Raw genomic sequence first — 12,719 nt, 5'->3', positions numbered from 1 at the left:
TCTCGCTGCTGTGCTGCCTTACTGCTGTGCTGCCTTACTGCTGTGCTGCCTTACTGCTGTGCTGCCTTACTGCTGTGCTGCCTTACTGCTGTGCTGCCTTACTGCTGTGCTGTCTTACTGCTGTGCTGCCTTACTGCTGTGCTGTCTTACTACTGTGCTGTCTTACTGCTGTGCTGCCTTGCTGCTGTGCTGTCTCGCTGCTGTGCTGTCTTACTGCTGTGCTGCCTCGCTGCTGTGCTGTCTCGCTGCTGTGCTGCCTCGCTGCTGTGCTGTCTTACTACTGTGCTGTCTTACTGCTGTGCTGCCTCGCTGCTGTGCTGTCTTACTGCTGTGCTGCCTCGCTGCTGTGCTGTCTCGCTGCTGTGCTGTCTTACTGCTGTGCTGCCTCGCTGCTGTGCTGTCTTACTGCTGTGCTGTCTTACTGCTGTGCTGCCTTGATGCTGTGCTGTCTTACTGCTGTGCTGTCTCGCTGGTGCCATTAAAGGACAAGCGGCTGCCATCCGTTCATCCATCCGGACCTCGATTATTTGGACCGAAGTACTCACACACACGCCCGCACTCAGTGCCATACACTCTCTTTATTTTGCTGGCCAGCTAATATCATTTGTTTTTTTTGTTTTGTTTTGTTTGCATTCACAAAGACTATCCAAAGACATTTTGGTTGTTGTCAAATAGACACTCTCTGATTACGGACTGAGGAGGTTGTGGTGTTACAACCCCAGGACTGAGAAAAAGGACTCTTTACATAATATCTTCACTTGTCTCCTGGTTAGAAGTGACTATTGGTGGAAATATTTTTTTTCTTCTTCATGTCTTTGTTTACATTGTATCCCAGAGAAGTTTTAAGATGTTCAGGTTGAAACATTTGCACTTAGAGTCGGCTAAGTTTCCTTTGATGTATCCGTGTCACGCTGATGTTTAAGAGGGTATGTTAAGGACAGATGTGCTCCAGTCCAATCCTTTAAAGTGCTGGACACCGATGGTAAATTGCCATCAGACCCTAAATAAATTGTCCTCTGCTGTTATCCATATTGCTTCACTCATTCTTTGGTGAGTAGACGTATTGGTTACACCATCAGTAATAATGCTTCAAATATAATCATCAGTGTTTGAGCAGCTATGATATCAGGGACAATCTAGACACGTGTGACAATACTGAACATGTCACATGACTCACCTTAAACATCATGTGATCCACTCTCAGTCTGCACTTTCATTCATGACTTCACCAGGTTGAAATGAGCTTTGAACCAACATCAGTTCAGTGCTGAAACATTCAAACGCTGCAGGAAGAACAACAACAAAGTGATGACACATGTTTGTGTTTCAAACAGGAAAACCGGCAGAAATGAATCAACCAAGGTGTTGGTTGAAGATTTGTGAATTTCCAAGTTTCACTTGAATGCAACACAGACTTCCTTCTGAGTGTCCTCAAACGCCTCTCTGGGTGTTTCCTTCCTGCTCAAAGTTCGTCTTTGCTGAGCTTCGTGGAGTGGAGCTTGTTGTTGGTGTGAAGAAACTGTAAGTTTGCTTCGTTTCCTCCTTTAACTGTTTGTTCAGCTCATGTTGGATTTATTCACACAACAAACTGTGTGTTTGTATTTCCGGTCTCTCCGTTAAAGTCAGTGTGTAATGTTTTCTAACGAGGCCGAGTGTGTCCGCCATTTTTTGTTAGTGTGTGATCAGACTCCGGGAGTCGGACCAAACACACTGAATGTGGTCTGAGCTCGGCCGGAGAGCCTCTGAGCTCCGGGTGTTTATATTTACAGGGACAGCAGGATATTACTTAATATTTAGATACATGTACTTAAATTAATATTTAGGATAGAAGTGTGCTAGATACAGATTCAACATGGCGGTCTTACAGAAGTTATTGTAGTTCACTAAAACTGAACTCACAACTAAAACTAGAGCTCAAAAAGTTCAAACAGAAATAAAAACTAAACACAAAAAATGAAGCTAAATTATTGATAATAATAAATGAAATTAATTTGGAAGATTAAACAACGTTTTATAGGAAATGTCCTGTTAGTGTTTTTTAGTTTGGCTAAAAAAAACAACAAAAATGAAAAACGTGCCTCATTATTTTTCAATAGACATTTATTTGGCATTTATTTATGACAATGAAGGCTATTCTATTATTTAGATGTTGGATGTGAGTTCAGTTTGTAATGGCTGCATTAATCTCTGACACAGACCCTGAATACATAATAAATAAAACTAACATCTAAATTTAAAGAAGCAAACAAAACCTGATTAAACTGTAATATAAAGTATAACACCTGTGCTGTCTGTGGATATGTTTTGGGTTTCAGCCATCACAGACGTTCATCAGGACTCTGTGCTTAGTTTCTAGCCAGTCCTTGGTGGATTTGCTGGTATGCTTTGGTGTATTGTCAGTAGGGGTGGGTTTTGATAATCGATTCATCGATTAAAATCGATTCTGGCTTGGATAACGTGATATCGATTCATTAAAATCCTGAATCGATTTTTTAATATAAATTTATTTTGCCTGAAATGCCAGAATCTCAGTTTCGACAACCACCAAACATTTAAAACAGTAAATGAGAGCAGGTACACAGCTTCTGCACAAAGACGTAAACACAAAGCGCGGACCCGCAGATCAGAATCAGTGAGACGTCGCCTTTCTCACCCGACGGCACGGACATGGTCGGGGCTGAAAGCCGACAGCTCGCTGATTTTGCTGTTTCGGCGGGTCCGCGCTTTGTGTTTACGCCCTTTTTGCGCTGATTCTAAAGCTGTTAGTTTGATGTCTCTCCAAACAATATTGACTGAACCAGCAGCAAAAGAAGATCCAAACTACGCTTCACATAAACATCGTCATGAATTCACTCTGACTTTTACTGTTTTGCTTCCACCACGATGCACAGCTCTCTCTCTCTCTGTCTGTACTTCAAGAACAGTTTCCCGTCTAAAAATCTGTTTTCTGCATTATTCGCTTGCTTGCTATCACAAGTCTACCGTTGTTTACAGGCTGTCGGCCGCTGTTTTTTCCCTTTTACTTACTTCCGAAAAGAAAACCTAATTTCTGCCGTTCAATAGGCTTCTGAACAAATTTAAACTTTTTAAAATTATGCAAAATGCAAAACGCTGTGTCTCTAATAAAACCGCTGTAACGTCAGAGGTAATGTTCATAAGTTGATTAATGGTTTTGTTTCGTTTTTGATGTACTGCAGAATATTTTTATAAAATCCCAGAACAGGAAAATCACCTTCATGTGTTTCTGTGTTTTATCTTCAGCTACTTTGACACAAAGGCCTCTGCTGTGATGCTCACACCTTTGATAAAGTCTTGTGAGTGTCAGCTTCCTTTTTATAGATACAAAAATATGTAAATGTACTGATCTGAATTCTAATATTTCTGACTGTCTGAGGCAAAATTTCCCAGATTCAAATCGAATTGAATCGAATTGAATCGAATCGTGGATCGAATCGATTCGGGACCTTGTGAATCGGAATCGAATCGATTCTAGAAATCAGTGACGATACCCAGCCCTAATTGTCAGGCTGCAGTGTCCAGTTCTGCTTCAGCTTTAATTTTTTAACAGATGGTTTCACATGTTCTTCAAGCACCCCCTGATACACAGTCAGATGATGATCTATGATGGTGAGCTGGCCAGGTGCTGCTGCAGCAAAGCATCCCCAAACTATGATACTGCCACCTCCATGCTTCACAGTTGGTATGAGGTTCTTTTCTTTGAAGATTGGATTTGGTTTACGCCAAACATCTTGACTGCTCTGGTGTCCAAATGACTCATCTCTCCAAAGAACTTTATTCCAGAAGTCGTGGTCTTTGTCTACGTTCGGTCTGACTTCAGTCTAGCCTTAATGTTTCTCGTGGCGATCGTGGCTCAAGAGTTGGAAGTTCGTCTTGTAATCGGAAGGTTGCCGGTTCGAGCCCCGGCTCGGACAGTCTCGGTCGTTGTGTCCTTGGGCAACCAGTCATCGACACATTCACACACTGGTGATGGCAGCTACATTGTAGCAAGACACTTCCCCCGTTGCCTACTGGTGGTGGTCAGAGGGCCCGGTGGCGCCAGTGTCCGGCAGCCTCGCCTCTGTCAGTGCGCCCCAGGGTGGCTGTGGCTACATGTAGCTGCCATCACCAGTGTGTGAATGTGTGGATGACTGGATGTGTAAAGCGCTTTGGGGTCCTTAGGGACTAGTAAAGCGCTATACAGGCCATTTACCATTTTCTCAGAGAGCAGCGGTTTTCTCCTTCCACAGCTCCTGTGAAAGTCAAACTGGTGTAGTCTCTGTCTGATAGTAGAGTTGTGCACTTTCACATCGAGCCAGAGCCTGCTGTAGTTCCTGTGATGACATTTTAGGATTTTTGATGACTTCTTTGAGCATCTTGCACTATGAATATGCTTGGACGGCCAGACCTGGGCATGGTGGCAGTTGTTTTGAATGTCCACCACTTATAAACAATCTTCCGGATGGTGGAAGGGCTGATGTCAAATTCTTTTGAGTTGTTTTTAAACCCCTTACCAGTCTTTCTGAGGGCATCACACAGCTCTTTAGATCTCACCATGGCGCTCACTTCGACAGTCAGGAGCACACCAAACTCAATCTGAGGTTTAAATAGGGCTCCTTTAAAATGCTGGGTAACAATCTACTGATCGTGTGCACCTGACGTGATGTCTAACCAGTTTAAGTAGGATGACACGTGGGGGTGTACTAATTTAGTCCTTACCAGAAATTGCATTCTTTCTAAATTACATTTCACATAAAGTTTTAAAAAGGATTTTCTTATTTTTTAATTGTTTAGTTATGTTGTTTGGATCCCTCAGTATGATTTTAATTGATATTAAATATCTATATGTCCAAATATGTTGTACAATATACAGGTTTTCATAGGGTGTCCTAGTTTTCTCATGTGACTGTCCTCCGATGAGTAATTTAGCCAGTAAATGTTGGATCTACTTCAACAGGGAGTCCTTATCACCACCAGTCTATGACAGTACACAGAGGTGGTTGCTTCTGTTATTCAGACTGACGTCTTTAGACCGAACAAAATGATTATATTACTGGGAACATGAACAGACATATGAGCTGTCAGGTATGTCAACAGGTGAAGTCAGATGTTGAGACAGAAGAAAGATGTTGCAAATAAATTGTCATGAACTGTGTGGAGCAGGCAGGACTGTGGCTCAAAAACATCCAGCTTTATTGCGTGAAGGAAAAATAAATACAACACTCGACCAGGATAAAACACAAAACTAAACTCACAAACGAACACACAGCCATGAGGGAGGTCGCGATGCAGCACAGAGGGAGACACACACATAAATGTGGGCAAATGGGGACGGCAGCACAGCTGAAGGTGAGCTAACTTACAAAACAGGCAAACAAAGCTGAACAGGAAGCACACCAGACTACCAAAAGTAAAACAGGAAACACTATGGCGCAGACTAACTCACACAAGAGGTTGCTTTTGTGTGGAAAAGACTTTCAGGGTTAGGCAGATAATGGGAGGAGACAGCGAGGCGATGTGGAAACGGTTAATGGAGACGAAATTCAAATTCAAATTTTATTTGTCACGTACACAGTCATACACAGTACGATATGTAGTGAAATGCTTGGACAACTGCTCGTGACCTAAAGAAAACAAAAAAGGAAAAGGCTATGAATAAGATAGGAAATAAATATGAAAAATTAAAAAGGGTAAATTTAACTAGGAAGGAATAAAATATAAATTAAGGTTTAAAAATGAAATAACTGTACAACACAAATTAGAATGAAGGGTAAATTTAACTGGGAAGAATAAGATAAAATATATAAATTAAAGTTGAAAATAAAATAACTGTACAACAAAATACACAATATAGAACTATATAAGAATGTATGAAGAAATCTAAATAAATATATACACAATAACAGCAGCTGTACAAGTATTAACTGGAAATGAAGAATATAGTGACCAGTGTTGTGCAAAACCAAAGTCCAGAAAGTCCAGTGTGTGTGTAAGAACCATATGTGTGGGTCAGTACTGTGTGGTGGTGTGATTGAGAGACCGTATCGCCTGCGGGAAGAAGCTCCTCCTCAGTCTCTCTGTGTTGGTCTTCAGGGAGCGGGGAGCGGAGACAGAGTGAGGAGAGATTGAAGCATCAGGAGAGACATGAGAACAAACTGAAGGACATAAACACAGAGACACAAGGGGAACCAAAGAAGAATATTAGAAACTCAAGTCAGACTAACCTAAAGACTGCTAATGTAACTAAAAAAAGGTTTAAAAATAAAAATGCGAATGAGCCGTACTCTAATGTATTTCTATATGTTAAAACCAAGTAACACTTACTGATTTCTGTTTGTACACAGACATGATTTAAGTGACAAGTGCAGACGTCAGGACCTTATTAGTGTTTGACCCCAGCTCTTGGTCTCTCACAGATACAGTGTAACAGACCAATTTCTATAAGATACAGTGGGGCAAAAAAGTATTTAGTCAGCCACCGATTGTGCAAGTTCCCCCACTTAAAATGATGACAGAGGTCAGTAATTTGCACCAGAGGTACACTTCAACTGTGAGAGACAGAATGTGAAAAAAAAATCCATGAATTCACATGGTAGGATTTGTAAAGAATTTATTGGTAAATCAGGGTGGAAAATAAGTATTTGGTCACCTCAAACAAGGAAAATCTCTGGCTCTCACAGACCTGTAACGTCTTCTGTAAGACGCTTTTCTGTCCCCCACTCGTTACCTGTATGAATGGCACCTGTTTGAACTCATCATCTGTATAAAAGACACCTGTCCACAGCCTCAAACAGTCAGACTCCAAACTCCGCCATGGCCAAGACCAAAGAGCTTTCGAAGGACACCAGGAAAAGTATTGTAGACCTGCACCAGACTGGGAAGAGTGAATCTACAATAGGCAAGCAGCTTGGTGTGAACAAATCAACTGTGGGAGCAATCATCAGAAAATGGAAGACATACAAGACCACTGATAATCTCCCTCCATCTGGGGCTCCACGCAAGATCTCATCCCGTGGGGTCACAATGATCGTGAGAACGGTGAGCAAAGATCCCAGAACCACACGGGGGGACCTGGTGAATGACCTGCAGAGAGCTGGGACCAAAGTAACAAAGGTCACCATCAGTAACACACTACAACGGCAGGGAATCAAATCCCGCAGTGCCAGACGTGTTCCGCTGCTGAAGCCAGTGCATGTCCAGGCCCGTCTGAAGTTTGCCAGAGAGCACATGGATGATACAGCAGAGGATTGGGAGAATGTCATGTGGTCAGATGAAACCAAAGTAGAACTTTTTGGTATAAACTCAACTCGTCGTGTTTGGAGGAAGAAGAATACTGAGTTGCATCCCAAGAACACCATACCTACTGTGAAGCATGGGGGTGGAAACATCATGCTATGGGGCTGTTTTTCTGCCAAGGGGACAGGACGACTGATCCGTGTTAAGGACAGAATGAATGGGGCCATGTATCGTGAGATTTTGAGCCAAAACCTCCTTCCATCAGTGAGAACTTTGAAGATGAAACGAGGCTGGGTCTTCCAACATGACAATGATCCAAAACACACCGCCCGGGCAACAAAGGAGTGGCTCCGTAAGAAGCATTTGAAAGTCCTGGAGTGGCCTAGCCAGTCTCCAGACCTCAACCCCATAGAAAATCTGTGGCGGGAGTTGAAAGTCCGTGGTGCTCGGCGACAGCCCCAAAACATCACTGCTCTCGAGAAGATCTGCATGGAGGAATGGGCCAAAATACCAGCTACTGTGTGTGCAAACCTGGTAAAGACCTATAGTAAACGTTTGACCTCTGTTATTGCCAACAAAGGTTATGTTACAAAGTATTGAGTTGTATTTTTGTTATTGACCAAATACTTATTTTCCACCCTGATTTACCAATAAATTCTTTACAAATCCTACCATGTGGATTCATGGATTTTTTGTTCACATTCTGTCTCTCACAGTTGAAGTGTACCTCTGGTGCAAATTACTGACCTCTGTCATCATTTTAGGTGGGGGAACTTGCACAATCGGTGGCTGACTAAATACTTTTTTGCCCCACTGTACGTGTATTCTAGCTAAAGCACTTCTGGATGGATGCAAACTGCATTCTGTTGCCTTGTACTTGTGATGTGTGCAATGACAATAAAGTTGAATTCTATTCTGTTCAGATTCTGATGGCACAAAGTTCTGCTCATATCACGGCTCCATCTAGTGGCCTGATAGCAGAGCAGCTGATGGCAGCTTCCTCTGCCTCACACTGCTGTCTGACTGCATCCAGCTGACACTGAGATGAAGCAGGAAAGAAGCAGCTGATGTTTGGACAGCACACATGATGGACATCAGTTGATGTGCACATGAATGATTTGTGTTTCCTCTGAAGGTAGAAAGTGTGTGTGAGCTGAGCAGCATGGATCAGTGTGAGGACAGAGAGGAGGGAGCCCCTCCCTCTAAAAGCACTCTGTGTGGGGAACATGAGAGCCAGACCAAAGCTCAGAGGTGAGATGACCATCTCTAACTGTCCATGACTCTTCTCCATGTCACAGCTCAGCACTCACATCACTGCTGCATCATTATTCACAGGGACCCACCTGGACCTCCACCCAGCTGTGTGTCCTGTAAGAGTGGCTGGTCTAATGGTCACATCGTTAATTTTAAAGGCCAGCCTGTGTCTGCTGCAGAGAGGTGAGCTGTTAGTAACATGAACTCTTTGCTGTCACTTTGGTGTCTGATTTAAATGAACTGTTTGATGTTTCCTGGTCTCTAATGAATGAGGAATTCCTTTATTCTATAAAACATTTAAAACTCTTGCTGCTCACAGTGGGACCATCAACAACACAGATGCATTTAATGTAAGGTACAGGTATCTGTTTAAAAACAAATAGCCCTGCACAGTGTAGATGACTGTGTTTACCTCTGGGTGGCGCTCTGTTCTTGCACTGCTAACACTAGTTCAGATGATCCTTCTGCTCATTCGCAGCCTTTAAACAAGTTTCTCTTTGGGATGATGAAGTTATTTTGAGTCTTCATCAGCTTCTGTGGCTCCAAATGGAAAAACACATTTTTCTTCTGTGACAGGATCAGTGGGAGACCTGCTGGACCTGGACCTGGACCCAGCTGTGTGTCCTGTAAGAGTGACATGTCGAATGGTCACATCATTAATTTTAAAGGCCAGCCTGTGTCTGCTGCAGAGAGGTGAGCTGTTAGTAACGTAAAGTAACCTGTTTCTCTGTTTGGGATGATGAAGGTAATCTAAGTCTTCATCAGCTTCTGCAAATGAAAAACACATTTTTTTCTCTAACAGGATCAAAGGGAGCCCTGCTGAACCTGGACCTGAACCTGGACCTCCACCCAGCTGTGTGTCCTGTAAGAGTGGCTGGTCTGAAGAGCGCTACATTAATTTTAAAGGCCAGCCTGTGTCTGCTGCAGAGAGGTGAGCTGTTAGCAACAGGAACTCTTTGCTGTCACTTTGGTGTCTTCCACCTGTCCTCCTCCTCTTGCTCCACACCTCCACTTTAGTGGTCACAGAGGGACTCGGAGCTGCTTCTGAATGATGGTGCCTGTGTTTCAGCAGACTGCTTAGCCTCAGCTCCAGAGTACAGAGCTGCTAACACTGCTTTTATTGACACTTTTAATCTGTTTGTGAAATCCTTTTTCCCACGAACCCACAGAGTCTGTCATCGTTTGCCTGATTTGTCATAACTAACTGCCCCTTCTTCACCCTGACCTGTCGTGTTTGGCTCTGCAGAACTAAAATACCAGCGTAAATCCTGCTGCTTTTACACACGTACTTACATAACGGTCAGCGATTCTTTGCACACTCAGCCTCTCACATGTTTAAGCTTGCTGCGAGAGATTTCACTTGTCGCGTTTGAATAGTAAGCTAACGATTGATAAGACGATGTCAGAGGAATTGGTGCACAATTAATCTGTGACTCACCAATCAGTGCTGCTGCTCTCTACACACAGTTCGTGCGATTGCAAAGTGAAAGCAAAAAACAAGCGCAAATTCAAACGTGATTTCAATATGTCACATATTGACAGTGGCTCACCGATGACGTAATTACTCAGCTACATTTGTGAAAGAATGCAAAAGCATTGACATATCTTTCCTTAATATGACAGCCCGATTATGGAGTGCCAGGACTGCTATAATGAATTAATTAAATACACCAAGGCAAGGCAAGGCAAGTTTATTTGTATAGCACAATTCAACAACAAGGTGATTCAAAGTGCTTTACAGAGACATTAGAAACAAGAACAAATAAAAAGCATGATTTAAAATTGATTAAAACAAGCAAATAAACGAACTAATTAACAAACAAACAAACAGACGACAGTATATAAAATCAAAACAGATAAAATCAGAACAGTAGATAAAATCAGTAGTTAAATGTAAGTTTTGAAATTTAAGCTTAAAGTGTGGATTTGGTGCTTTATTCAAATGCAGCTGAGAACAGGTGAGTCTTCAACCTGGATTTAAATAAACTGAGTGTTTCAGCTGATCTGAGGCTTTCTGGGAGTTTGTTCCAGATATAAGGAGCATAAAAGCTGAATGCAGCTTCTCCGTGTCTGGTTCTGACTCTGGGAACTGATAAAAGACCGGATCCAGATGACCTGAGGGATCTGGAAGGTTCATACTGGGTCAGGAGGTCATTGATGTATTTTGGTCCTAAACCATTCAGAGCTTTATAGGCCAGCATCAGAACTTTAAAGTCTATCCTCTGACGGACAGGCAGCCAGTGTAAAGACCTCAGAGCTGGACTGATGTGGTCCACTTTTTTGGTCTTAGTGAGGACTCGAGCAGCAGAGTTCTGAATGAGCTGTAGTTGTCTGACTGATTTTTTAGGTAGACCTGTAAAGATGCTGTTACAGTAATCAAGCCTACTAAAAATGAATGCATGGACTAGTTTTTCCAGGTCCTGTTGAGACATCAGATCTTTTATCCTTGAAATATTCTTGAGGTGATCGTAAGCTGACTTTGTTATTGTCTTAATGTGTTTTTCTAAGTTTAGGTCTGCATCCATCACTACACCCAAATTTCTCGCCTGGTTTGTGGTTTTTAGATGTATAGATTGAAGTTCTCTGGTGACCTGTAATCGTTTTAAGAAGTAACTGAGCTGTTGAGAAACTGCTTTTTCAATGATCTTACTTAAAAACGGGAGATTTGAGATCGGCCTGTAGTTGTTCATTTGTGTCTTGTCAAGATTGTCCTTTTTCAGTATAGGTTTGATTACAGCAGTTTTTAGTGATTCTGGAAACACCTGATAATAAAGAAAAGTTGACGATCTGTAACAGGTCTGACTCTAAAGTCTTTGAGACCTTTTTGAAAAAACTTGTTGGCAGGACATCTAAACAGCAGGAGGAGGAGTTCAGTTGACCTAAGATGTCCTCCAGGTCTTTGCTGTTAATAGGTTGAAACTGTTTCATGGTGTTTAAACAGTTTTTTGGTGGACACAGTACATATCCTGGATCTGCTGTTGATGTACCAATTGCTTGTCTAATCTTTTGGATTTTTTCAGTGAAGAATTTGGCAAAGTCATTGCAGGCCATGGTCGAATGAAGTTCAGCTGCCACTGACACAGGAGGGTTTGTTAGCCTGTCAACTGTAGAAAATAAGACCCGAGCATTATGGCTGTTTTTAGTGATGATGTCAGAGAAGTAGGACCTCCTTGCACTCCTCAGTTGTAAATTATAATTGTGAAGTTTCTCTTTATAGATGTCATAATGAACCTGGAGGTTTGTTTTTCTCCATCAGCGCTCAGCTTTCCTACACTCTCTTTTTTCATTTTTCACCAGTGTGGAGTTTCTCCATGGAGACTTTTTCCTTCCAGAGATAACCTTCACCTTAATGGGAGCAATAGTGTCCATTACATTTAACATGTTAGCATTGAAGCTATTGACGAGCTCATTGACTGACCCTCTGGGCAGGTCAGGTGTTAATGGGAAGACCTGGTTAAAAATTGCACTACTGTGTTCAGTTATACACCGTTTTGTGATCACTGTTGTTGATATATTTGTGTGGGCTGAGATTTTACTTTCAAAGAAAACACAGTAATGATCAGACAGGCCCACATCAGACACAGTAACCTTTGAAATGCTCAGGCCTTTGGAGATCAGTAGGTCAAGAGTGTGTCCTCTATTATGTGTGGCCTCTGTTACATGCTGAGTCAGCCCAAAGTTGCCCAGAGTGTTACTCAGGTCTTTAGTCCCTTTGTCCTGAGGGTTGTCCACATGGATGTTAAAATCCCCAACAATAATTACACAGTCAAAATCAACACAGATCACAGACAGCAGTTCACTGAGGTCATTAAAAAAGTCTGTGCAGTATTTGGGAGGCCTGTAAACATTAAGAAACACAACTTTGGATGGGGCCTTCAGCTGTAAAGCCACATATTCAAAAGACTGAAAACTTCCAGGAGATAGCTGCTTACATTGAAATGATTCATTAAATAAGACAGCAACCCCCCCTCCTCTCCTGCTCACCCTGGCCTCACTGATAAAACTGTAGTTAGGAGGGGTCGTCTCGATGAGAACAGCTCCACTGTTACTTTGGTCCAACCAAGTTTCAGTTAAAAACATAAAATCAAGGCTGTGCTCAGTGATTAAATCATTAATTAAAAATGTTTTCCCAGCTAGAGATCTAATGTTTAATAAAGCCAACTTAAGTGTTTTAGAGGTATTACTTGCCCCCTCATGTTTGGGAGCAGTCTGTGGCACACAAGGTATGTTTA

The 12,719-nt window shown here is 42.2% G+C and overlaps 1 protein-coding gene and 1 long non-coding RNA gene across 9 annotated transcripts in view; both read left to right on the top strand.

The window, feature by feature from the left end:
* The first annotated feature begins 423 nt into the window (after positions 1-423).
* On the top strand, positions 424-8,485 carry LOC143414666 (uncharacterized). Its single transcript, XR_013095338.1, has 2 exons — positions 424-1,521; positions 8,369-8,485. It is a non-coding gene; the product is annotated as an uncharacterized LOC143414666 (long non-coding RNA).
* A 96-nt stretch (positions 8,486-8,581) lies between these two features.
* The window catches only part of LOC106676623 (NACHT, LRR and PYD domains-containing protein 12), a 198,102-nt gene continuing 193,964 nt past the window's right edge, over positions 8,582-12,719 (top strand). For 6 of the 8 annotated variants that reach the window (XM_076879412.1, XM_076879392.1, XM_076879394.1 and 3 more), the window contains exons 1-3: positions 8,587-8,670; positions 9,064-9,180; positions 9,290-9,418. In XM_076879412.1, coding sequence (XP_076735527.1) covers positions 9,125-9,180; positions 9,290-9,418 — 185 coding nt within the window. In that variant the 5' untranslated portion in view covers positions 8,587-8,670; positions 9,064-9,124. Of the gene's footprint in view, positions 8,671-9,063; positions 9,181-9,289; positions 9,419-12,719 lie in introns of all 8 variants that reach the window. The other 2 variants (XM_076879417.1, XM_076879404.1) reach the window with 2 other exon arrangements.

Source organism: Maylandia zebra, linkage group LG3, assembly GCF_041146795.1.
Source record: "Maylandia zebra isolate NMK-2024a linkage group LG3, Mzebra_GT3a, whole genome shotgun sequence".
Classification (NCBI taxonomy): Eukaryota; Metazoa; Chordata; class Actinopteri; order Cichliformes; family Cichlidae; genus Maylandia; species Maylandia zebra.
The sequence above is the reverse complement of the archived record's forward strand: the minus strand, read 5'-3'. Positions and strand labels throughout refer to the sequence as shown.